Below are 26591 nucleotides of genomic sequence, written 5' to 3'. Positions count from 1 at the left end.
GTGTTTAAATAGTGGTTTAAAAAATAGTGCTTCTTTGAGACTAATGACACAAGTTGTTTTGAATGAATATCTCATTAAGTTGTGTCTTGGAATCTAGGAAGATTTGGTTTTTTTTTTTTTAAGATTCTGATGCTTTTTTTTTTTAATGGTAGAAATGTTTCTCTAACAGTTTAAAAAGTGATTTTTCAGTTATTTTTGAAATATTTCTTTCTTGTTATAGCTGTGTTATTGTGGAATGCTATTCATGGGTCATTCCATTTCTACCATTACTTTTTAATGGATATATAAACACAGAAGGAATTGATTTATATCACAGGCCTACATATTTGCTTTTATTGGCCACTTATTTTTGGAATCAAATCTCAGAGCACACCATGGATTTTAGAAAAGTGTGTGTGATGTGTATTGATAGGAGACCTGCATATTCTTTGCGGGATGTAATGCCGAGTATTGGATGAAGATAAAATCATTAGCCTCAACCTGTAATTATGTCCCTGAAAAATTCCAAGTGACACAGTCTTCCTGGCTGGTATTACGGTTTGCATTTTTTGGTCATTAATTTTTCTTCGGATTTCAGAGAGTAAACAGCATATTTTAAAATGCTCTGTGTCCAGGTACTACTAAATCTCGTCATCATCTCCTGCCTCCCGCTCCTTTTTTGGACGGGAGGGGACTGTCTCAGAGATCACTAACTAGCTGGGGAGACCATTTTATAGTCATCTGAGCAGTAAGCAATCAAATTTGTCTGATTCAACTGAAGTGAGACTATATTAGAACTTCAGTAACAGATTGGTTTGACACTAATGATTAGGCATTTGCAAATCATTAATTTTTGCAATTAAATGATGGAATATACAGATAACAGAGAAACTGAAGTTTTTTTTTTTATCACTCTTTCTTCAAGTGAGATCAACCATAACCAAAAGCAATTAGAGTTATAATAGCATTCGAGGTTCATGTTCATCCACGGGGCAGACAGCAGCCAGGAGGAGTGATGAAGCTGCTGTCACTCTGGCAAGTACTAGAGGGACACACTTGGACTGAAAAACCCAAGCTCCTCTATATAGGAGCTGCCTCCTAAAGATTTTGCTGTGTGTTCCTTTTATCCTGCATCACGTGAAGAAAATATTTTGGAGATGTCTTTTTATTGGGATGTATAAAAAGATTTCTCTTGAAACAGCCTAGAGTCCATCAGAGTTTTTATTCCATTTAACCTCATAATGCGGAGAAGGCAATGGCAAGCCACTCCAGTACTCTTGCCTAGAAAATCCCACGGATGGAGGAGCCTGGTAGGCTGCAGTCCGTGGGGTCACTAAGGGTCGGACACGACTGAGCGACTTCACTTTCACTTTTCACTTTCACACATTGGAGAAGGAAATGGCAACCCACTCCAGTGTTCTTGCCTGGAGAATCCCAGGGACGGGGGAGCCTGGTGGGCTTCCGTCTATGGGGTCGCACAGAGTCGGACACGACTGAAGTGACTTAGCAGTAGCAGCAACCTCATAGTGTTGCTTAATGGAAAGGAGAGGTGGGAAGTACTGTGTCTGTTTTATGGCTCCGCTCTCTCAGGCTTCAGGTGCTGAATGACTTGTCTCCAGTCACCTGGGCGCACCATGCAGTGCTGATCTGGGACCAAAATCCCCACAACCTGACCTTTGCTATCAACCGCAGTGTCTGTCATGCTTTGAAGTATCAGAAATTATTTGTTCAAAACCTATTCAGTTCCTCGCCTCTGGAAGTACTTATGGAAATACTTTCAAATGAAAAGCTAGTATGGAATTTGCTTCAGGACCACTCAGTTCGGAATTACAGGGCAGGGGTGGGGGAAGGGCAGCAGTGAAATGAGTCATCACGTCATCACGAGTTAATTGTGTTGGTTTCTGTTGGTTATATGAGTGAGTTTACTACTTTCTCTGCTTTTGATTGTTTGACAATTTCCAATACAAAGTTAAGGGTAAGCTTCAGATGGTGAATCATCAAATTGTAACACTTTTTGTGCAGTTTAAACAAAGAAGGATGGAAAGTTGGCTCGAAGTGCTTGATTGCACCACACAAATTGTTTAGTTATATGTGTTGATCTGACCCTGAACCCCCGTTCTTGGGATTTAGGCATCGCACTGCTCTGTGTTCCCCAGTCCCCGCCAGGGTGCGGGGACTCGGGCGGCTGCATACACCACTAAAGTGCAGACTGTCAGGGGAACGATCTGTGGCAAAAGGTGTGGTCCGCAAACTCTTATTATGTTCTCATCACACTCTTCTTTCCTTAATAGGCTGAAGATGAAGAGGGCTATAGAAAACTGATTGATCAGAAGAAAGACAGGCGTTTAGCATACCTCTTGCAGCAGACTGATGAGTATGTGGCCAACCTGACGAACCTGGTTTGGGAGCACAAGCAAGCCCAGGCGGCCAAAGAGAAGAAGAAGAGGAGGAGGAAGAAGAAAGTGAGTACTCTGATGCCTGTGGCTGAGCTGGGGATGTGTGTTTGGGGACCAGTTTTAGGCCTGTCTTGCCCTGTAATGAGTACTCCTTAACTGCCCTAATGGAAGACTTACATGATTTTACTATAAACACTGCTGACATAAATGGGTTGATGAGGCGTATTAGACAACATATTGGAGATGGACAGAATATATATTCGATTCCTATTTCCACTGTTTTACATAATATTAAAAAACTAAGTACACACACAGTCAATAGGAAAGGGAAAAACATGGCCCAAAGAAGGGTTTACTCAAGTGCAACGCGTAGGCAGGGAACTGCTGAGTTAAGAAACTGGAATGAAAAATGAAAACCAAAATGCCTTGTTCAGATTGAAAGGAGCCAGAGGAAGATGTCAGAGAGAGCTTTGAGATACTTTTAGTAACATATTTCAGCCTGTTTGGACAGACAGCTATTGCCAAGATTGTTCATTCAGTTCAGCTGTCCTGAACAGTAAGGTAAATGTGCAGGTCAGAGTTTTAGGTCATTACAGAAAACAATAGTCTTATGTAAAATAATCTGAATTATCATGAGAAGTGAGGGTAAGATTTACAATCTGTTCTACAGATCGTATATCTCAGTTCAAGGGTAACCTGCTTCCCCGTGTAGACCTGTGAATATATTAGATCCTCTTTGAAGCTTAGGTAGTCTGGTAATATAGTTCTTGGTGGCTATTCTATTTTCATGGTCAGTCCTGATTGGCCTGGGTACAGACATCAGCAGGAAGGCTTTAAAATTGTGAAGGTTGAGGACTGGTAGCTTTTAATCATTTTTTTCTCTGCACGGAATAATGGAGCAAAATGTTTTTCGAAAAATAATTAATTTCATGGCTCCTGAGTTCTCATACCTATTTCATAATTAAGGAGGAGGAATAAATGATTGAGAAGGTGCCTTCTGCACCTGATTTCTTTAGTATAAGATAGCTCCCCTTATTGTGAAGGTGAACGAGGGGTGAGTCACGGTTTGCATTTCGACATTTCCTTGGTGAGAAATACCAAATTTTCTTGTCAAGGTCGCATTATAGACTTTGCAAAATTCCAGCTCCCATGGCAAACAGATACAATTCTGTAATATTCTGTAGGTGCATGCTAAGTCACTTCAGTCGTGTTCAACTCCTTGCAACCCTATGGACTGGGGCCCACCAGGCTTCTCTGTCCATGGGATTCTCCAGGCAAGAATACTGGAGTGGGTTGCCATGCCCTCCTCCAGGGGATCTTCCCAACCCAGGGATGGGACCAGGGTCTCTTATGTCTCGTGCAATTGGCAGGCAGGTTCTTTACCACTAGCATTACCTGGGAAGCCTGTATTCCATAGGTGGATCCATGAAATAGCAGTTTTAGTTTTTTCTAAGCCTGAAGTTTATTCTGTGGAGGCTGTAACAAAAAGGTCACTGTTAGTGTTTTTAACACTGCAGTTCATATTCAGTGTTTGTTTGTGATTAAAAACAATGACTCAAATTTGAGCTTCTGGCTTTTAGTGAATGGATTGTTGCCATAGTATTGAGGGCTTCCCAGGTGGCTCAGTGGTAAATAATCTCCCTGCCAATGAAGAAGACGTGGATTTGATTCCTGGGTTGGGAAGATCCCCTGGAGAAGGAAATGGCAACCCACTCAAATATTCTTGCCTGGGAAGTCCCATGGACAGAGGAGCCTGGTGGGCTACAGTCCCTGGGGTTGCAAAAGAGCTGGACACGGCTTAGCAACTAAATAGCAAACAGTCACAGTATTAGATTGCTATATCATCATAGGCAAAGAAAGATACACAATTGAGTAGTAATGATTATGCCTTTGTTTCTGTGTTAATCTTTATAGAGCAGGAACCTGTTGGTAGTTTTCATGGTGCTTGCAACTCTGCATCATCTATAGATTGACTCTCTACTTCCAAACTCTTGCTTTCAGATTTGCTAATAGCACTTATTTTTTCTATTCCATGTAGTTGCTTAGCAAATATTAACTGAATTCTTACTGTGATCCAGGCAGCGTGCTAGATTCTGAGGGAGAGAGTACAGAGGTGAGGAAAATTTCTCCTGCTCTCCTAATTAAACCAAAGAAGGAGACAGACAGACATTAATCAAACTATGCACCTGAATATATAAGTATAAACTGTAACAAATGTTGTGAAGGAAGGCAGGGAGCCAGACTCCGACCTGATTTCTTGGCAAACGAGTCATAGGTACCCCAGGTGACTTGGGTCTACCTGGCGTCTCTCTCTGGGCATCTTCCGTTGATGAGCGCACATGGTGAAATATGCAGAACTGTTACTTCATTATCAGCCCTTCCCTTCTGCCTGGCATGCTGGCAGGATGCCTCGCACCTGAGCACTCCCTGCCCTCAGCAGGACCAAGGAGATCAGGCTCAGTTTCCTTCCTGGCCATCTTGTTGGGAGACCCTGGATAAAGGACAGCAAGACACTGGGCTCCTTTCTAGTCCTTCCTGAAAACTGTCTCACAGGGTCTTAAGACTTAGTTCAAAGTGAGTCACCCAATTTCAGATGTACCTTAATTCAAGTGCAAAGAAAATGGATGCTTTCAAAAGCTGATTATCTGACACTTTGGATTATCTGGAGTTCTTCTCCCCTCCATTAGAGTGAATGATTGAGAGTTGTTTGTTCCTGCTTCTCTGTCGGGGAGGAAGGCTGCATGGGGACGTTTAATTCTATGCTATCCCTTTCAGCATTTCCCGCAGAAGTAATATCACACTGCACCTATGTGCAGGGTTATTTTTTCCCCCTTATTAAGGCATCCCTAAATCTTTGTTTTGAAAATAGCTTTTTACCCAGTGAACTAATAGCACTGAACAGTGGCAACACTTGTAGAATAAGACACAGGTCACTCCAAGAACTATGCCATCAAAGATGAGTATGATGGGCCTTGTAATTTAATTGGAAAGGGGCAACTTTGTTACTTTTCTGTCACTTTTTAAGAATTACCCCAGTGTAACAGAGAAGGCCTCTTTCTTTCTTGGGGAGTTGATTCTGGTTACTTGGTATTCAGTTCAGTTCAGTTCAGTCGCTCAGTCGTGTCCGACTCTTTGTGACCCCATGAATCACAGCACGCCAGGCCTCCCTGTCCATCACCAACTCCCGGAGTTCACTCAAACTCCTGTCCATCGAGTCGGTGATGCCATCCAGCCACCTCATTCTCTGTCGTCCCCGTCTGCTCCTGCGCCCAATCCCTCCCAGCATCAGAGTCTTTTCCAGTGAGTCAACTTGTCGCATGAGGTGGCCAAAGTATTGGAGTTTCAGCTTTAGCATCAGTCCTTCCAGTGAACACCCAGGATTGATCTCCTTTAGAATGGACTGGTTGGATCTCCTTGCAGTACAAGGGACTCTCAAGAGTCTTCTCCAGCACCACAGTTCAAAAGCATCAGTGAATAATAAAGTGGGTTTCCTTTAACCTCACGTGACCTTGCTTAATTTTTCTCTTCTCATCATTAGAGCTACTTCTATGAAATATACATTTATAAGTCATTCTGAAACTTCTCTCTCTCAACCTGTCTTCCATTAATGCTCTTGAAATGGAAGAAAAAGAAGTAAACTCTGTGTATCTACTTGAATGTTAGAGGAGGAATCATTTTTCAAGTATTGAAATAGCTAATTATGTGACACCAGCTTCTGCAGTGGGACAGCATGAACACAGTGTTAATGTGTGCTTACTGTGCCCTTGGAGGTCTGTTTCCTCTGCCGTGAGAGTTCTCGCCTATCTACCGGAGGGACCCAAGGTTGATAGGCGAGGTGGTGTCTACAAATGGGATTGAACATGCTCACTTATGACTTGGATCACTATCTAAATCACATTAATACACTGTCTTTTAAATTCATAACTGCATCAGAAAGCATAGAATACTAATTGTTCTTGTTCCCTTGTAGGATATTTCATTCAGAGATCTATAACCCAACTCTTTAGTCTCTTAATCTGTTAGAAGGTGATAGGAACAGGACCTACAGCCTGCATTTGTTGTAAGGATTACATCGGTTATATGCATGCCTGCGCACTCAATTGTGTCTGACTCTGCGACTCTGTAGACTGTAGCCTACTAGGCTCCTCTGTCCAAGAAATTTTCCAGGCAAGAATACTGGAGTGGGTTGCCATTTCCTCCTCCAAGGGATCTTCCTGACCCAGGAATGAGACCTGAGTCTCCTGTGTCTCCTGCACTAGCATGCGGATTCTTTACTACTGAGCTACCTGGGAAGCCCAGGTTTATCTAAAGCACTTTGAATGCTCCCAGAGCCATAGTGAGTGCTCAGTAAATATTGGTTATCATATCAAGAAGTTCTGTAGTATAAATGCAGGATAACGAGTGTCCAAATATGGTTATAGGTTTCTCTGAAAATGAAATCTTCTTTTTCCACTTATTGCATATTCTCTGTGATGTTGAGAAAATAAATGGCCACCATTTTTTTCTAGGTGAAGCTCAGTTAGCTCTTACTAAGTCGGGTGTCTTTGGGGACAAGGACAGGCCCCTTGGCTGTTGTGGCCTGCAGTGGGAAATGACAATGTCTTATTTTGGGTGGACTCTGCATTCCCTTACCTCCCCAGCTCCTACAAAGAGAATTTTCTAATTATTTGGCCTCTGCTCTCCAGTGGTTCCTGGTAATAATGAGACATTTCCTACATAGATGTAGGGTATGTTTTTCCTTGGGCTGTGGTCAGGAGCCCCATGCCAGCCCCCTGCCCCTGAATCAACTGCTGAGAAGTCTGGTCACTTCAGGGGTTCAGCTTCCCCAGCTATTGACTTCAGGCCAAAATGAAAGTATTTAATCCCCTCTTCTTTCACTGGGGTATACACCAGCACAACTATACCCTTGGTGTTTATTGTGACGTTTATTGGAAACTCATGATACTAATGGGAACATACTCAGAGAATCCATGGGGGAGCACTGTGCCAAGTCTCTTTTTCATTGTGGCCTTTGGTTCTGTTTCTTTCCCTGTCATCAAACAGTATTATGTACACTGTTATATGTGAATCTCAGATCTGTGATGTTTTGGAGGGGGGAACCTTTCTGACGCTAGTGTATTGATAAATATAGAGATGAAAAATGTGTTTTTCTTTTAGCTATCAAACAATTAAAAAACCTCTTGGTATAATGATGAAAACAGCGTCAGATGAAAAGCTGTAATCTTGTTGAGACATTTTATATTCCATTTACTCTCCAGTCCTTCTCAGTTCTTTCACTTCTTTTCCCCAGAGACTATTAGTTTATTGCAGTTTTCCTCCACAAGGAGATTTTTGTAGGTGAAAGAAATATTCTAAGGCAATTTTGGGCATTTGAGTATAGTGACTATTGTAAAGGTAGGTGAATGCAATGACATGATGATTAGATTTATTTGATAAGTTTAGTGTCAAAATGGGTGAAACCAGAAGTTTGGATCAAAGTCTTGCTTAACTGGATTGACCAGTTACTTGAGTCAAAATGTTGGAGCTGGTTTTCCCTGCAAGGCACTACCTAAGTCATGTGTAATTGCTTGTTAACTTGATATTCTTGGGTATTTTTTATTGCCTGTTCACCTATCTTAATGCTTACAGGTCCTCTTAAGTGACAGTAAAAATAACCAAGTGGTTCCTGACAATCTCAGGTTTCCCTCAGAGCAGAATGAGTCTTTAAGAAGCCAGCACATTTGAATGATATTTCGGTATATTGTAACAACACCTGCTGGGGGATAAAATGTGTTCACTGTATAATATAGTTTGTAAGATATTTGATATAAAACTGTTTCTTTACAAAGTGAGGCTGTTTGTGGCGTGTATTGTGGTAATCTGCATAAAATACCCATTGAAGCCCATTTTCTTTTCTTTGAATATTTATTCACTTATTTAGCCAGGCTGGGGTCTTGGTTGTGGCATGTGGAATCTTTAGTTGCGGCATGTGGGATCTAGTTCCCTGACCAGGGATCAAACCCATGTCCCCTGCATTGGGCACACCAAGTCTTAGCAACTGGACCATCAGGGAAGCCTGAAGCCCATTTTCTTGGGTTCAGCTTCCTCCGGGTTTTCACATTTGGGGTTTCCTTTCTCTTCTTACCTTGTCACTGATTATTTTATACAGCCTAGGAAGATGGGTACCTGAGTCCAAAGCTTTGTTCACGAACATTCCTAAAGAGAGTGTTTGAATTCACATTGGCCTTGGAAATTGGGAATCCAATTGTCTTTCATAATTTGTGTCACATCCGCCTCTGTAATTACGTTCCACCCTCCACCCATGAGAGTAATTAGTTATCAACTTCTTGCAGGTCGGAAGAAGCCAGTACAAAGTTCTTTTAGCCCTGGTTAGTGGCTGAACTGAAGTGGGTTTTGTTTTTGTTTTAATCAGTGGAAATAAGCTGAGGCATCAGCCAGTAATACTGGTAGGATGTATTTAGTCACATGCTGCAGATTCGCTGATACAGAACTTCCTTAGGCAGCCGCTGCCACAGGAGCATCAGGTTGTTTCACCAGGCGCTCGCAGTCTGTCCAAAGTTAGCTCCAGTGGTAGCACCAATCACAGTCTGTTTGGAGTTGACCATAAACAAAAGAAAAAAAAGGAATTTTTTTTTTTTTTGGAGGGGAGGGGAATGGAGGGTTCAGCACTAGTTTGATGTGAGAATGCGGATTTATGAAAGTATACCCACCAGAGATTGTCCCCAAACTGAAGAAATTCAAAGCATGATGGGAGAACTTGACATCTCCTGCCATAGAGCAGACTGCCATCTGGCTTCCACCTCATATAATAGCACAGCTGAACTGGGTGTAAATACAGGGCACACACGGGAAGTATCATAGTACGCCAGTTCAGTGAGGGAACTGTGTGTGCATTAGCTCTTTTATGGTTTGCAGATATATTGGCACTTAATTGAAATGGTGATAATTCATTGAGTGCATGCTAAGTGCAAAGCTTTGTTCTTGCTGTTTTCATTCATTCCTCATTCACCGTATTTGTTTACTATCTTTTGAGCGTCAGGACCCCTTGTAAGGTGTGGAAATACATGTGTGAACAAAACAGACATAAATCCCTGATTTCGTAATGTTAGGAAGCGATTTCCAGACAGTGCTGTAGCCAGTCTTATATAGACATAAATAACCCTCAGACTATCACTGATCCTTTTACATTGTGGAAAATGACACTTGCAATGTATATTACATGTAACCTTGGATTATCTGTATTAACATGGTGATCCTGTCCTGCAGCAGCCCAGTGAAGTGGGAACTGCTGCTTTCCCAGAGGAGGGAACCAATATTCAAGAGGTTTGCTCAAGATCACATGGCTAAGTACTCGTGCCCGTAGTGACAGAGCTGGGATTCAAACGCAGCTCATCTAATTCCAGAACCAAGTTTCCTAAGTCTCTCAGATTTGATACTAAATGGAAATTTAAAAATTAGAGGGTTTTAAGTAACTGCTGATGAGGCAGTTTTTAGATAACACCCTATCTGGTTGATAGCATATTCATAGAAGAGTGTTCTTCATAATAGTTTTGATTCTGAATTTATTTATGGTCCTTCAGACTTTTAAATGTGCTATTCATTGAAACGGTGATCCATTTCCACTAGCTAGATACTGGAAATTGGCTTATTCATTGTCTCATTTGATATTCTTTGTTTGCCAAATTTGTAGCTAATTTCTAATTTGTATGGAGAGAATGGTGGGATTAATTGACTTTCTGCAATTAATTGAAAGAGTCGCCTGAATATAGTGCCTGAGAAATCCAAAAATGGACTTTTCAGGGGAGCTGGTAGCAGGGATGGTTCCTTTTCTGGACTTTCTGCCATTGTTCTCCGAATCCATAGGCCAGACATAGGGCCTGGTGCTTTTCCATGATGGTCATTCCTTTTGAACTTGGAAATATTTTCACTTTGGGGTGGCAGAAATAGAAAATCAAATTCTTGGGAAATGATAACCAAAGGGAGCATTTCATTTGGTAGAAGTGCCACATTTTTAATGCAGTGTGCTTTGGCATACACGTATGTATGTACGTTTTATAAGAAAATTATAAAAGAACTTCAGAAATTTCAGACATTTATGGGAACTGCCCTTCTTCAGTACAAAGACTGGATTTTCAGCCCTAGACATTTTCTGTAAAAGCTGTTTTGTCAAGAGACAATTGAGTTATTTTCACAGGAAGCAAAAAATGTATTACACAATCAATGCCTTAAGTAAACAAAGTGGAGTTAATATTGATTCTGTATCATTATGTATATTTTTAATTAACTAAAGGGCCCAGGGGAGGAAAGCTCATTTTCTTAAATGTCTTGATAAAGGAAATGACTGAAGTTGGTTTTTTTCCTCCTTGCACTACACAGAATAACTTTAAAATAAGGATTCTGTGAAGGTGGTGTTAAAGATTTCACTTGTCAAAGACATTGTTATAAATGTAAGAAATTTCAGACTATGTCGTGTTTATTGCAGATGAGGCTCTATCAGGTATGTACAAAATGTGACATAATCCTAGCTTTTCATTTAAGCTGTCTTTGAGGCACATAGAGGTTAATGGGCTAAGATACTGGAATATTTAAGAAATGGAGGATGACAGAATTTTCCATGAGACCACAGAATCTCCATCAAATTTCCCCATGTACCCACTGTAGAAATGCTATTATGAAAGCCAACTAGGTAGAATGAAAAGCATTCAGAGAATGCACAGGATTTTGAATGATTTTGTATTTTTATAACCCAAGAGTGGTTCAGAGTTCATTCTTGAGGGGACATTTTTTAGAAAACTTGCTAAGGGAATGGGCAAGTTGAACTGATTCAGGATGTGTCTTCCTAGTGCCAGATAGCAACCACATTTCAGAGTGTGACCTCGGTTCTAATGCTGCCACATCTTAAGCTCTTTGCATCCTAGAAGACACAGTCCACCCCGCTCTAATGGGCCAGCCCTGAGTCACATCTAGCTTCAGTCACTCCCTGCAAGTTGCCAATAAAATACACACTCTGTCTCAGAGAGTGAAGAGAAACACACGTAAAAGGCATTAATTCTTCGGCTCTGTTGGATGGTGACAAGTAGTAATGCAATGCTGTTATGTACCACTGAGTTGCCACGAGGTCCTTCCTGTACCCACCCTCTGGGTTCATCCCTAACATTTGACATTGCTTTGCAGAAGGCTGAAGAGAACGCAGAAGGTGGAGAGTCTGCCCTGGGACCAGATGGAGAGGTAAGGGATCTTGCATCCATTTCACTGTACTCTGCTGAATGATGCCCTGCTATTCTCTGTGTGTACTAATTGTATTTTTCACTCTGCTATTCATTTTTTAAGTAAAAAGAGTAGTCCATTAGCATAGTAGAAAATTAAAATAGCATAAAAGGAATACACTAAACAGTAATCTTCCATCTCAGACTGCCAATCAACTGATATTAAGTTTCTTGTGTACCATTCCAGAAATTTTCTGTGCACATATAAGCATGTGTTTATGAATATACAGAATGTGGAAAAATCTTAAGTGATTCTATAATTACATTTTCCCTGTCAATGATGCAGAAGCATAAAATATGACCCAGTTTCTTTCATTTACTTTGAAATTTCATAACTCCATAAGCCAAACAATTTACGTATTTGGTAGCCTCTTTTTTTGTATTTTCTGTAAGCTTACCCTATAGCGTCTATTCGTAGATCATCAGTTTATTTCTAAATTTTATTCTTGTTATTTCTGATATTCTCCTGCATCACCAGAATACAGTGATTGATTTATTGGATTTTTTTTTTCTTTGAAAACTCAGAGTTCTGTGCCAGTGAGTCACATGAGCAAGTGTCCCCCAGAGTGGGATGGGAAGGGTATTTGTTTCAAACTGCCTTCTCCTCTCACAGATTCTGACAAACCTGCCTGGAAGATTGAGGCGGGTGGAGGGTTGCCTCTTTCCTTTCCAGAGTCACCATTCACATGAGTCGTATTATGAATGTGAATAGCCCAGTGGCAGGTAAAAGGTTGAAACCACTATTCTATGCAGAAACCTCTTGAACAATAAATGTTACTTAACTACTATAATTCATCACAAGGAAAGAAAAGATCAGGATAAATGTCTAATGTGTGAGAAACACTCAGTGGGCTATTATAGGGGAAGAATATTGTATATTAGGGCACTTAGGAATAGCTCTAATTTGTAAAAGCCCAGCCTTACCAAAGCAGGCCTCACATGGGTCTGTAATTAACAAGCACACAGGGAGAGATTTTAAGGTGTTAGTGTGGTAGCTCCCTTATATTATCCCCCGGGAAAATTAGCTCATACACCTTTTTTTAAAATCATAGTACATGGTATATTCTGTTTCCTGTAGTGGGCAGTCCTCATCTTACCTGGTTTGTTTTGAAATAATGTTCTGACTGCACTCTGCTGTGTTCACCCTGCGTTTCTGCCAAAGTTCTCATTTCAGCTGTAGTGATTCTCAGTTTTCTTTGAGGTATGACACAAACAGTAAAACAAGCTGTAGTATAATAGGCCAAGATAATGGAATATGATTCTTCCAGGGGAAATGGTAGCATTTCCTACAGAAGTAGGAAATGTAGGAAATGCTGCTTATGGTAGATGACCTACTAATCACATGAACATACAGATGACCTTCTACATTAATGAGGAAGAAGCGTTGTCTTGAAATGCAAAGTAACAGTGTTCACAACCATTGCTTCTGCACACATAAAAGGAAAGAAACTCTGGAGTAAGCCTTCTCTTTTTATTGTTTAAGAGTATTTTTGTGGATTATTGCTAATATGTTGTTTCTTATTCTGACAATGCTTTGTTGAGGGAGAAGGAGGAAAGAATCAGTTTTGAGGGGGAGGGGGAACATGGTCATTTCCTATTAGATACAGAAGATAACCTACAGTACACTGTTTTTCCATTTTAACTCCAAATAACAGTTTAGAAACAACTTCTCGGCATTAATGAATTGCCTAAATGTTTGAATTTTACCACTTTTAAGGAAATAGATAACTTGAATTACTCACAGATCAAGCGTTTCCAAACAGACATCTCGCCTGGGGGTCTGCTCCTAGATGCACAGAAACCCTGTAATCAGTAGTGTTCATTTGCATAGGATTACTCCAGTTTTAGACCTTTTTAAACAATTTGTTCTCTGAAGTAGGTTAAACACAGCCTCTGCAATTTCACTTATTCTCTTAATTTTCTGAGCAAACTATTTTTCATTGAGAGTCCAATGACGAATTTAAGCTCAAACTTGGTCAATTTGCCAGGTTTCCAATTAGCAGAGCCTTTTGCTTTATTGCAGGTCCCCCTGGTTGGGCTAGGTACCTGATGGTTTGGTTTTGGATAAAATGACATTGTTTCTGCAGAAACCACACAGGCCAGTAAGAGATGACACAAGTGACAATACCTCTTTCTTTTTTCCGTGATTCTGTCTTAAACCATGAGTTTGTAGTAGTCTTTATCTGGGGGAAGTATCCTGAATATTCACTGGAAGGACTGAGGCTGAACCTGAGGCTCCAATACTTTGGCTACCTGGTGCGAAGAGCTACTCATTGGAAGAAACCCTGATGCTGGGATTGACTTGAGAGCATGAGGAGAAAGGGGAAACAGAGGATGGACGGTTGGATGGCATCATCAACATAACAGACATGAGTTTGAGCATACTCTGGGAGACAGTGAAGGACAGGGAAGCCTGGCGTGCTGCAGTCCCTGGGATCCCTAAGAGTCGGACAACAGCAAATTAATGTGTGGGGGTTTAAGGGTTCTTAGTTGAAAATGGCAAGAATCAACTTTGCTTGATTTAAGTAAGAAGGCAACATGTTCATAGGATATTGCATGGGTCATCAGGTCTCCCGAAGGCAATAACCGGACTGGGACTACGCTGTTATTTCAGTTGTGTTACTGTGGTGTACTCCGCACCTGGTTAGTGAAGACACAGCTGGCCTTGGGGGTAGGCATGGCCAGTACCACCGCCTTGGCAGTGCTGCCACTGTTGTCTGCTCTCCTGGCAGTGTGCCTGCTGGCCCTCACTTTCTTCTAGGTCCCAGTTCAGAGCCTTGGTGAATGTGCCCAGTTGCAGAGCTTAGGTCTTGTGCCAATACCTTAGCTGCAAGGAAGGCCAGTGTTTTCCATTTCTTTAGTGGAAAGTGACCTCCCACATCCCACCTGGGACTCACCAGGTGACAAAATTTCTAGTCACAGGAAAGGGTTTCAAATGCTAGATAGCCACAAACTCTAGTGCAGAATTGGGAGAATATCATAACAGTAAGCAGTGCCATGTCTTTTCTTCTGTCTAGCCCATAGATGAGAGCAGCCAGATGAGTGACCTTCCCGTCAAAGTGACTCACACAGAAACTGGCAAGGTCCTGTTTGGCCCAGAAGCACCCAAAGCAAGTCAGCTGGACGCCTGGTTGGAGATGAATCCTGGGTATGGCATGAAAGCTGAATTATTGGTGTTCTTTGGCTTTTTAGATTTTTGTGGTCCTTGTAAAATCTGGGAACTAAAACAACCTGACCATTGCTGAAGTGAAGTTATTACTTGCATTTGTCATTTGTGCATAGAATGGGCCATATGTATGTCTGTATACACATATACACACATAGTTTTATAATTTAAAAAGCTAAACTTGCTCTTCCTCCCTGCTCTTTTTCTTGTAGTTACGAAGTTGCCCCTAGATCGGACAGTGAAGAGAGTGATTCTGATTATGAGGAGGAGGTATGTTTGTGTCTCTGTTTGGAGTTCATTGGCTGGAAAGTTTTCGGAAAATACCTGGGTCCTTCTGTCTCTTCGTCCTCCACTGTTGGCCAACGGGTGATAGCTGGCCTAGAGAGTTTGCCAGAGCTTCGCTGGTTCATGCCTAGTTTCACGGTGACTTCTCAGGGGCTCCTCCTGACCAGTGGGGAAACTTGGTGAATTCTCAATTTATTTGAAACCAAGAAAAGAGAAGCTGGCATTAAATTGGAGGGGGTATAAAGGTCTTTGGAGGAAAATTGGAGATGGATTACTTTGGGAAAAGCAATTCCATGCTTCTAAGTGGTTTACACTGAGGTTAAGAGCCTAAAAATGCCTGAAGTCCTTTAGTGCTTAGGCCTGCTTGAAGCTGTAAGTATTGAAATTTGGACAAAAAGGGCAACATGTACTTGGTTTAATCAGTTTATTGATCCTCTTTTTTTTTTAAATGGGATTCTTGTTTTAATTCTTTGGATATAATTGTTATCCACCCTTCTCAGTCTCTTGGAAGAAATACTGTATCTAGAACCTAGAATGGTATACTTTTAATAGAAATGAAAGAATAATCAAGGTATTTCTAGATCAACTTGAAATTGCTTAAAAATTACAAAGAGAAGAAATAAGTGAAGATTTTTATCTCCTTTATTAGAGCATTGCTAGTGTGTAGTCATTAAATCCGATGTTTACCAGTTTAGAGGAATCTTGGTTCAAAGAACACCATGGCCAGAGCAGAGCAGCCTTACCAATGAGAGCTCACCAGAATTTTAAGACTGTTGTTATTTTCTTCTGTTTGTGGACCTGTTTTCCTAAATTAATCTACCATGGATAAAAGATGAAAGATAATAAAATTTATTATTATTTTTTAAAGTGTACTATTAACATGCAAATACTTTTGGAGGCATGCTTTTTTATGTAGGCCACTCTTTCTCTGAGGTATTTGAAACTTACAAAATCAGTTTTTAAAATAGCTCTTGTTTACTCGGATGAATGGGCCCATAAATGATCCATTGGAAGAATCTTCTCATTGAGTCTGAGAGCCAGGGAGGCACAGAGACGAGATAAAGAAGGCTGCTCAACCCAAGGGTGCCCTTCTAAGGGTGACAACTGCAGATAGCTCCAGACAGCTGGGACCAGAGTGAACTCTGACCTGGGGGTCCAGAGACTGGGTCCTCATCTTGTGGCCAGTCATGTCCCCTCTTGGTGCTCACCTGGACATGAAGGAGCTGTACCCACTCCTCGTTTTACCCCTTACAGTTGAATGATCTGTGATCATAGATTTAATGTTCAGCATTACGATCATTGTCAGTCCTCATTGTTTCATTCAAAAGTGATAGAAAAGCATCATTCTTTTTATGCCTGCTTTTAAAGGGAATTCTTCTAGGTTATCTGAAAAGATTTAGCCTTCAATACCAAGTGGGTAGTAGTGGATATTATGAATATTCAGTAAAGTTTTCCAACAGGCCAGCAGAACCAAGTACACAGTTCAGAGGTGGGGAGGTGATGAATCCTTTGCCATGTTATTGACAGTGTTTATCTGCATATCCAGAAATATGAAGTGGCCAAAGAACACACACACAGAAGGCCACATGCTTACAAGCTCCAGTCCCTCCACTGTGAAGGCGTGTGGGAACATCCAGGGTCCACTGTCATCATCAAAAAGACAATACTAAGATCTTTTCAACTGGCTTTGAAAGAGAAGGGTTTTAGAAGGTCGTTCAGTTATCAAGAGCAAATGTGGTCTACAGCAGCAGTCCCCAACCTTTTTGGCACCAGGGAGCAGTTACATGGAAGAGTTTTTCCACAGACCATGGGGGTACGGGCAATAGGGAGCAGCTGTAAATAGAGATGAAGCTTCACTCAGTTGCCCGCTGCTCACTTCCTGCTGGGCAGCCCTGTTCCTAACAGGCCATGGACCGATACCCATCTGTGACCCGAGGGTTAGGGACCCCTTATCTGCAAGACTCCCTGATGACCATATATTTATACAGATCCATCTTTCTAGCATGGTTTTTACGTACTTATTCTTGGGGAACAAGGGTTCCAGGGGGTCCCTAGAGAGTTCCTTCTGTTCTTTCATTCAGTGGTTTAAACAGTGATGGAGCGGTAGGAATTGCCTGGTGTGGGTAAGGGTTAAATTTATGTCCTCCCTCGGTTGTGTTCACTTCACTTGTGAAGTTGAATACTATTCACTCTCTTTCCAGAAAATGCCAATCCTAGGGATTCCCTCTTTATTTTAAAGTGGAATCTTTGTCCCTTTCCCAGGATGAGGAGGAAGAGTCCAGCAGGCAGGAAACGGAAGAGAAAATACTTCTGGATCCAAACAGCGAGGAGGTTTCGGAGAAGGACGCCAAGCAGATCATTGAGTATGTACCTCTCAGAGTTTCGTCTCTTGCACATGATTTCGTGAGGGTTACCCTCTATGAATTTTCTTTTAGAGAATTTTGTCTTTAAGGATGGAAGCTGACTTTATGCCCAGACTGCCCTTGAAATGCCACCATCAGAGGTCACCAGCGTGTCCCACTGCTCAGCCCCTTCCTTCTGTCCTCTTCTCCTTCCTAACTCCCTCACTCCTGGGTTTCCCGTGCTATATGCACTTCCATCCCAGATGAAATTTGCCCCTCCAACCGGCAGCCTTTCCCACCTCCTGTAATGGCATCACCACTCCTCCAGAAACCCACGGGGGATATGCCCTTCCCTTCTGTGTCCTCGCTGCTGCAGGTAGTCAGCCCCTGACTCCCCCAGCCCAGTGTCTGAAACACCTCAGAGTCCTTCCCCCAACCTGAGCACCCAGCTCTTCGCCTCCCCCCACCCCTCCCCGACACCGGTGAGCTACACAGCTCTTCGCCTGTATCGCTCTAGTGTTAAAAGAAAAATTGTGATGAAACAATCTGCAAAAGAGAACATTTTAAAGTGATGAGATTTAAAAAAAACAAAACAGAAATAGACATTCTGATATTTTCTCCTTTTATTCCAGGGCTCTCTGCCCACTTCAGTCATCTTTCCTTTATCCATCTGCCCCCTTCTTCACTGAATGTTTTAGGAGCCCACCCCCACCCCACCTCCATAGCAGGCTTCCCTGGTGGCTCAGTGGTAAAGAATCCACCTGCAATGCAGGAACCACAGGAGATGTAGGTTCGATCCCTAGGTCAGGAAGATCCCTTGCAAGGGGGGGAGCATGGCAACATACTCCAGTATTCTTGCCTGGAGAATCCCATGGACAGTCCATAGGATTGCATGGAGTCCAACATGAATGAAGCAACTTAGCACGCACACTCGCATGCCCCCTCCGTAGAGTGACACAGTAGTTGGTTAACCTGGTGCAGAAAACAGAAGGCTACCTCTTCTCTTTCCCGGGTCTTTAATGTCGCCTTCTTCCCCCTCTAATCTGTCTTCCAAGCTTTGGGCAGTGTACTGTGGGTAGGATTTATCTTTGATTTTCAAGGGCCTAAAAGTGTGAACCTGAAGGTGTACGGTTCATGCTCACAGCAGTCATTTGAAGTCAGGAAGGCCCATGTTCAAATCCTAACGCCACCATCTTTCATGTGACCTGGGCAAATTCATGAATTCATGAACTTATCTCAGTCTGAAGTTCTCCACAGGTATAAAGTGGGGAAGGTAATAGTAACGTCTACCTCGCTTGCTTTTGGCAAGGATTACAGATAATGTTTTACCTGCTGGGCACGAAGTAGGTGTGGGGGCTTCCCAGGAGGTGCTAGTGGTTAAGAATCTGCCTGCCAGTGCAGGAGATGCAAGAGACTCGGGTTTGATCCCTATGTCGGGAAGATCCTCTGGAGGAGGGCATGGCAACTCACTCCAGTATTCTTGCCTATAGAATCTCATGGACAGAGGAGCCTGGTAGGCTGCAGTCCATAGAGTCCCGAAGAGTTGGACGTGACTGAGCGTGCACACATGAAGGAGGCGATAAATAAGGCTCTACTTAGGGCAGCTGTTTTTGGCTCTCCATTCACGCACAACTTCCCTGTGCATGACTCTCCACTTTCTCTGCCCCAGGACAGCTAAGCAAGATGTGGACGACGAGTACAGCATGCAGTACAGTGCCAGAGGCTCCCAGTCCTACTACACAGTGGCCCACGCCATCTCCGAGAGGGTGGAGAAGCAGTCGGCCCTCCTCATTAATGGAACCCTGAAGCATTATCAGGTAACTGATGTGGTAACTGTGTATTCTTGGCAAGTTGCAATCTGTTTCCTAATTTTGATTGGATATGTTGTGTGCATGCTAATTGCTCAAGAGAGTTGATGATGGCAGGCGTCTGGGGTTACACTCTTTCTTTTTTCATTTTTGGCCATACTTCGTGGCATGTGGGATCTTAGTTCCCCGGACCAGGGATCAAACCCATGCCCCTCTGCAGTGAAATTGTGGAGTCTTAACCACTGGACCACCAGGGAAGTCCTCACATTGCTTCTAATATAGCAATTCTCTCTGCTGTGCCTGTAATTCTTGTTTTAGAGCGTTCCATTTTACCTTCTTCACTAGGGCATTTACCCATTTTCCCTTTCATGGTTTTGGGATGAATTGTTTTCAGAAATCCTGACTTAACCTTTGAAACTGTTTTACCCATTGATCTCTTCAGAATGGAAAACCCAGGGACTTTCTATGAGTACAGGGAACTTCTGTACCCCTTTTTGAAGTAAATGAAGTATATTTCTTCAAAACTTTCAGTGGTGGCTATAGTTTAACACTATGAATTTAGCCACCTAAGAAGTGCTGTCTACAACATTTACATGCTTTTCTTTTTTTGAGACAGTAAAGGAGTGAGCATCCATGCTTTGATGAAAACTAGGCTGTAAACATGACGGATGTTTCTTTTGACCTGTCTGTAATGAGGTCAGCGCCTGTCTTTTACCTCCTTCTGCTTCATGGTATTTTCCAAAGTGTGTTCCTTGCAACATTTGTCCTGTGAGATAGACCCCAAAAAGAATGGGGAAAATGGCTTCTGTGGTTAAATTTTAATAAATATGAGAAATACTATCAGCTGTAACTTGGATTACTGTATAATTTACTATTCCAAAGTGGGAGATGTATGAGAGTGAACAGAGGCCCTTATAATTGATCAGAGGTGTCACCCAGGACTTCCAGAGCCAATCAGACGTCTGAGCACCCTGGCAGTGATGCTGTGCGTCAGCAACTCATGACTCTGCAAAAATAAATGTGTCACCCATAATTGCATATCAGCATCCTGCAGTGAAATGAGTTTAGCTTCATATTGCCCAAATTTCTCTGGCCACCAAACTTGCTTTTCATATATCATATTCCTATTCATATCCTGTAAAATAAGGATCCTTTGAAATACACTTTGGGAAGTACTGATTTGGTCAAAACTTCATTCAGGTTTTTCCATAACGTCTTATGGAGAAACTTAAGCTCTTTGACCAACCCAATATGCAAGTATGGGGTCCACTGAACTCTTCGAACGTGGCACTGTGTTGGCTGCCATTGCGTGGAGGTGAAGAATACAGCTGCTGCTGCCTCACTACTGCCTTGATTTGTGTTAAAGCGCCAGCAGTTTATACCCACTTCTGCTTTTGCGTCATCAGTGCAAATGTGAATGCAATATAAAAGGCAGATGATGCCTTAGTGTTAATAAAAGAATAATTTTGATCTTGTGATCTCCTCAGAAGGGTCTGGAGACCCTCAAGAGTCCCTGGAGCACAATTTGAGAACCAGTGCTCTGGCTGCAGTGAGGTCATGTTCCCCGCCAAAGACCGTGCTACTTTCATGAAGTTCAAAGTTGTTGCCATCTGATTTGGCCTACCTGATGTAGATAGGAGCTTGGAGTTGGTTCTGATGACCTCCTGTATGTCTGTGTATGGAAAGTGCATTCTTTAGATTATTCATAAATAACTTTTAAAGCCACGTTGATTTCCTCCTGCAGTCCGAGAACTTTTTAAGCGTTCTTCATCACTGTCTTTTCAAACCTATCTCCTCCTCTTTCCCTACAGGAATTTTATGGCCTTCCTCCTCTGCTGGCCACTGTAAGATTTCCTGCACATGCTTCACTCTGCCCCTCCTCTGGGTTTTCTTTGCTTCATAAAGTTTCTTATTCCTGGACTCTGACTACCCATGTCCACCTGATGAAATCAGTTTCTGCTTCTGTTTTATCTGGGATTAAAACAGATGCAAAATTCAGCCCCTTTGCCAATTTTCTTTAAAAAATAAAGAAATCCACTCCCATTGAGTGTCCAAATGTGTCTGGCATTTAGCTGACTCCTAAAGGTCTGGTGGTCTCGACGTCACATTGCAGGTGTGCAGCTCCTCCCACCGAGCACTCTGGGTTCCCACCATTCCTCCTCTGCCCCTCTCTCTCTTGCGCATCCCCTGAGGGCCTCTTTCTGTTCTTCTCATCTCTTGGTATTACTGCTGTTCTGCAGAAACCTTTAGGATGATTCAGAGTCTTGCGTGGTACAAGGCACCCCAAGAAGCTTATCCAAGTACTTCTTCAAACCATTGTAGTTGCTCTTCCCAAGAAAAATTCTGGTCTATACAATTTTATAAATATGACATTCGCACTGCCAACTGCTTCTTGGTGCATGAATGGCCTGTTGGCTTCTCTCTGTAAACTTCAGAAGGGAGGCATGCATTTTACGTATGCAGATATCCATGTGCTGTAGCTCCTTGCATGGTCCTCTTCACAGAATCACCATTTAATAAATATTGAAAATGAAACAATCACTTGTCTTGTTTTTACATGAAAGAAATTAAAATTAACATCTCCCTAAGCATAACTTCATTAGCAAGCTAAATTGACTGTAGCAATTACACACACACACACACACACACACACACACACATGCAGGTGGTGCGGTGGTAAAGAATTTGCATGCCAATGTAGGAGACACAAGAAACGCAGGTTTGATCCCTGTGTCAGGAAGGTGCCCTGAAGGAGGAAATGGCAACCCACTCCAGTATTCTTGCCTGGAGAATTTCGTGGACAGAGGAGCCTGGTGGGCTACAGTGACGTGGGTTCACACGGAGTTGGACATGACTGAGCACACATGCATGTGTGTATGTATATATAAAGAGACAGAGTTAATCCTCTCATTTAAACTGACATCTGTGATAGCAGTGGTGCAAGGGAGTTGGTGGTTGGAGAGGAAAGTTGAACAATTTTGTATTTTCACCCACTCTTTCTTGTGTTTAACTTGGGAATCCAAAGCTGTGGCTCTGGTGCTGTGCTTTTGTACTTAACTGTGCTGAAGGTGTTTCCAGGGGTCAGCTGCCCTTGGGGAGCACCCGCATTGCGGAGTTTCCCTGTGAGGCCTGGGAGCTTTCTCCGCCAGCAGATGCCCCTGGCTCCCTGATCACTCTGCTACCTCACTTAAGGGGATCCCACCCCCAGGAGGCTGACAGGCTCTTTATTACCAAGAAGGCTGTTTCTAATGACCTGTGATCTCCATGCCCAGCCTGCCTTCTGGCTTGTTTTTCTTTAATTCTCACATTGTTCTTGGGGTGGTTGGAATGGATTTTCATTTGGGTTTTCTTCATCTCTAATAATTCTAGAATGCTATATACTGTGAAATGCTAAGTAGGGATGAACGGTAAAGCTGCTTAAAATCCCCCCGGAACGCTCCAGCCCATCACTTCTAAATCTGATTAGCACTCAGCACCTGCCAAGCAGTGGGGTGATTACAGGCTCACATTTGAATTTCGTTTTGCGCTAGGGTTTCCCCCACTTTCCTACTGTGGGAAATCCGACATACAGCACGGAGGAGTTTAGAAGTCGCAGCCCCACTTGAGTTGTATTAGTATTAATTACCTGTGCAGATCTTGGATAATTGAAGCAATTACTCTTCATTTCAGCTCCAGGGCCTGGAATGGATGGTTTCTCTGTATAATAACAATTTGAACGGAATCTTAGCTGATGAAATGGGGCTGGGAAAGACCATACAGACCATTGCACTCATCACTTATCTGATGGAGCACAAACGTCTCAATGGCCCCTATCTCATCATTGTTCCCCTTTCGTAAGTAAAGCCATTTATTCTGCAGTTATCTTTCTTTATGTTAGAGCTTGCCCTATTTGTCATTTGTCATTTAAGGCAGAGTTGTAGACTGTAGTGGGATTATCAAGAGCATATAATCTGGATTTAGATGTTTCATTTCCCACCCTGTCTCCCACCCTGGCCTCTTGGATTGGCTACGTAAGCACAAGATGAAGTGATTTTTTTCCAGCCCTTCGTGTTGCAGTCGACACAGCCTGCATACTGCACAGTGTGTCTCATTCTTTATCGTACCTAAGTGGCTCATGAAGCTGAAAGTTTTGATTTTTTTAAGATTTCCAATTTTTTTTCTTCTGTTTCTAAAAGGCTACATATATTCAAAAAAATGTATATTCTTAAATCTTCCTTTAGTGTCCCCTTTAAAGCAGAGTCTAAATAAAAATCCAGACTTTGAACTTTGTGTTAAACTGCCCTCAGTACTGTCGTTTATCTGCAGTGGTGTTGCCAATTTGTCAGGACAGGTCTTCACTGTTTTCCATCACATTCCCAGTGCCTCGTCCACTGCATGGTTCCTTGTGGGTTTTGAGTGGACATACCTGCGGGAAGGAATTCCTGTTCAAAACTACCCTCCTTGGATGGGAGTGCATCTGACTGTGGCGTGAGGTTGCAGTTCTGTTCACTGAGGTCCTCTTCTAGATCTCACTGCTCATTACAGACTTGGACGTTGAAAAAATTTAAAGATCCTATTTTAGTGTTTCCTTCAAATTTTGCCTAAATGAGAATTCTTCACAGACCTCTTAAATCCATTTTATTTGAAGTCATAGTACTTAGACATCCTTTCCATGTTATCTACATCTTGAACATGTATTTTGCTTTTTATCTATATTCTGCATGTTCTGACTCATAGATTACATTGATGGTTTGGGGGATTTTTTTTTTTTAAGGTATTTACTACTTTCCCCCTGCTCCCTCCTGGCAGATTTATTATTTTCATGTGCTTTTATCATTTTTTTCCTGACTCAAATTTCTCTGAATTTATGTGGCTGTTTGCTGTCTTTCAGTATTAAAAATAAAATCTTTTTTTGTCCTCTATGTTCATGCATTCTTTAATTTTTTTCCCTCTCATGAGAGTTCTTATGAATCCTCAAACTTGTCACGCTTTGTGGCACTTGTTTCTAACTTATCTCTTATTTCCACACCTTTAAAATGCATGTGTAGTTGAGATATTTCATATTCTCTGTCCTCTTTCAAGGTGAGGCCGGAAAGTGAATGAGAACATCTTTTTAACCGCAGACTTTTGTACAAACATCTCTCTGTATTTTGTTTTGTTCTCCAGGACACTGTCTAACTGGACGTATGAATTTGACAAATGGGCTCCTTCTGTGGTGAAAATTTCTTACAAGGTTTGGAGCACCGTATTTATATATAAATGTGGAAGAGCGAAAAATAGAGCCTATTTTCTTCATTCCTTGCGCGCATCTGTGAACTGTATTTGGTTGTAAAGTTTTGTCATGTACATCATGTACTAAACAGTGAGACTTAATCATCCCAAGAAGATTACTGTAATAAACCATAATTACTTTCAGATAGTGAAATGCAGAAGAAAATTGTTAATTATCATATTGCGAGGTTTCTGATGAGAGTAATACAAATGACAAATATCGCATATCCCGCGTGCCAGCACCATGCCCACTGTTCCTGCAACGTTAGGCAATTACCCAGACAGCCGAGCGCCGGCTGGACGCCCCTGTAGAAATGGAGCCTTTCAGCAGAGCAGCGGGTTCTCTGCTACCTTGGGGTCACCATAATTTCCTTTTCTCTCCCTGCCCTCCCTTGGTCTGCAGTGGGAAAGCCTCTCCACAAGAGTCTGAAAAGTACCCAGACGTGGGCAATTTTGCCAAGTACTTTCCTCCTGGATAATGGTTCTATATATGATAATTGCGTGTATGTGCAGTCCTTGGTCATGTGTCTGGGCTCCATTAAGCCATGAGTAGTGAGAGACAGCGCACACCTCCTTCCCTGGGGTAATATAGATCTGTATTTTCTTCCCATTCAGGGCACCCCTGCCATGCGTCGCTCTCTTGTCCCCCAGCTACGGAGTGGCAAATTCAACGTCCTCCTGACTACTTACGAGTACATTATAAAAGACAAGCACATTCTTGCAAAGGTATGTTTAAAAAAATTCTTTTGTCACGAATTATGGACCATCGCAACTGGAATGTAAAATATTCCCCGAATTATACTCACTACTATAATTTGCTCATCAGATGACTGCCCTCTGCCTCTTGCTCTCTTTCAGAGTCAGATATATCTTGGTCATGGGTTTTTAATGTTACATAGGCTGTTTTCTGATGTGTGTCAGTGATCCTGGGACTCTTACCTATCCTGTTGTAGTTAATGAGTTTACATCTCTTAAAAGAATTTACCTGGGTTCCTTCTGCAACTCTTTTTCTCTCCAGCAGCTCTGAACATTGTGCTTGTGGAAGAAATAATTGTTTTTGTTGCCCTGGGATATTGTCAGCAGCGGAGCTTCATGCCTCTTGTGTCTCTGCCTCTCCAGAGATGAGCAGGCATCTCTCCATATGGTCTTCTCCATGTGAACGTTTATCCAAGCTGTAGCTTTTGTGCTCTCCCTGTTTTATGTTTTTTTTTTTTTTTCCAGTGAAATAATGGGCTATTATTGTTTGGATGACTCTGGGTTGTTTCCATGACTATATATTTGGAGTCGGAAAAGAGTTGTTTTCTACCTGTGACCTACATATCTGCTACTTTATAGATCCTAAACTGTCCTTTAACCAAAAAATAGAATTTTTTTTTTCCATATATGTCATCTTGCCTCCTAATATATTCATGTAGAGTGATGGGAGTAGTTTCTGTTCTGGAGCAGGTAGGAGAACTTCATTTTTTTTTCCTTTAGTAATTTCTTTTACGCTGTGGTGTTTTGAAAGCACTATAATCTGAAACTAAGTTATGGCCAGAACTGAACAGAATCACTGTTTCTGGGGTCTGTTCAATCTCTGCATTAAACCTTTGCCCCGGGAACGGAGAGTTCCCTTCATGACATCCTCGGAAATACATAAAGGAAATGTGCTCCCAGGGGAGGTTTAATAATTGAGATGGCACCAGCAACAATGCTGTGTATTCATCTTCTTCACACTCTGAGATGAATTTGGCAGTGTCAAAAATGACATGTTTTCCGTATAACTGTGGGAATATGTGTGTACATTTGAGATCCTTTTAAGAAAATTTGTATCATGTGTTCTGCATATGCATTTCAAAATTCATCGGAGATGCCTGGTAACAAGACGTATTGCCTTTGTTTCTGGAGAAATGAAGATCTAGAAAGGGGTAGTAGTTTTTTTTGAGTGGAAGACCTAATTAGCAGTAGATCCAATAGCAAAATCATAGACCTTCGATTCCTTATTATTTCATAGGCTAAATTAAATTAGGCAGGAAGGTGGATTTAGAATATTGATTAAGTACATTTTTATCTTCTGGCCTCTTTTATTGGTAAGTTTGGGATAATTGATTGTACAACTT

General features: G+C 42.0%; 1 protein-coding gene across 5 annotated transcripts in view; it reads left to right on the top strand.

Moving 5' to 3' along the window:
* Positions 1 to 26591, top strand: part of SMARCA2 (SWI/SNF related BAF chromatin remodeling complex subunit ATPase 2) — a 179393-nt gene that overhangs the window by 45057 nt on the left and 107745 nt on the right. For all 5 annotated transcript variants that reach the window (XM_055428322.2, XM_055428324.2, XM_055428323.2 and 2 more), the window contains exons 9-17: positions 2271 to 2441; positions 11550 to 11603; positions 14659 to 14789; positions 15020 to 15077; positions 17355 to 17455; positions 19104 to 19251; positions 22912 to 23075; positions 24388 to 24454; positions 25108 to 25218. In XM_055428322.2, the coding sequence (XP_055284297.1) occupies positions 2271 to 2441; positions 11550 to 11603; positions 14659 to 14789; positions 15020 to 15077; positions 17355 to 17455; positions 19104 to 19251; positions 22912 to 23075; positions 24388 to 24454; positions 25108 to 25218 (1005 nt within the window). The remainder of the gene's footprint in view (positions 1 to 2270; positions 2442 to 11549; positions 11604 to 14658; positions 14790 to 15019; positions 15078 to 17354; positions 17456 to 19103; positions 19252 to 22911; positions 23076 to 24387; positions 24455 to 25107; positions 25219 to 26591) is intronic.

Source organism: Moschus berezovskii, chromosome 7, assembly GCF_049115385.1.
Source record: "Moschus berezovskii isolate FMDL1 chromosome 7, NW_MosBer_1.0, whole genome shotgun sequence".
Taxonomy (NCBI): Eukaryota; Metazoa; Chordata; class Mammalia; order Artiodactyla; family Moschidae; genus Moschus; species Moschus berezovskii.
Note: the sequence above shows the minus strand (reverse complement) of the source record. Positions and strands in the feature narration are given on the sequence as shown.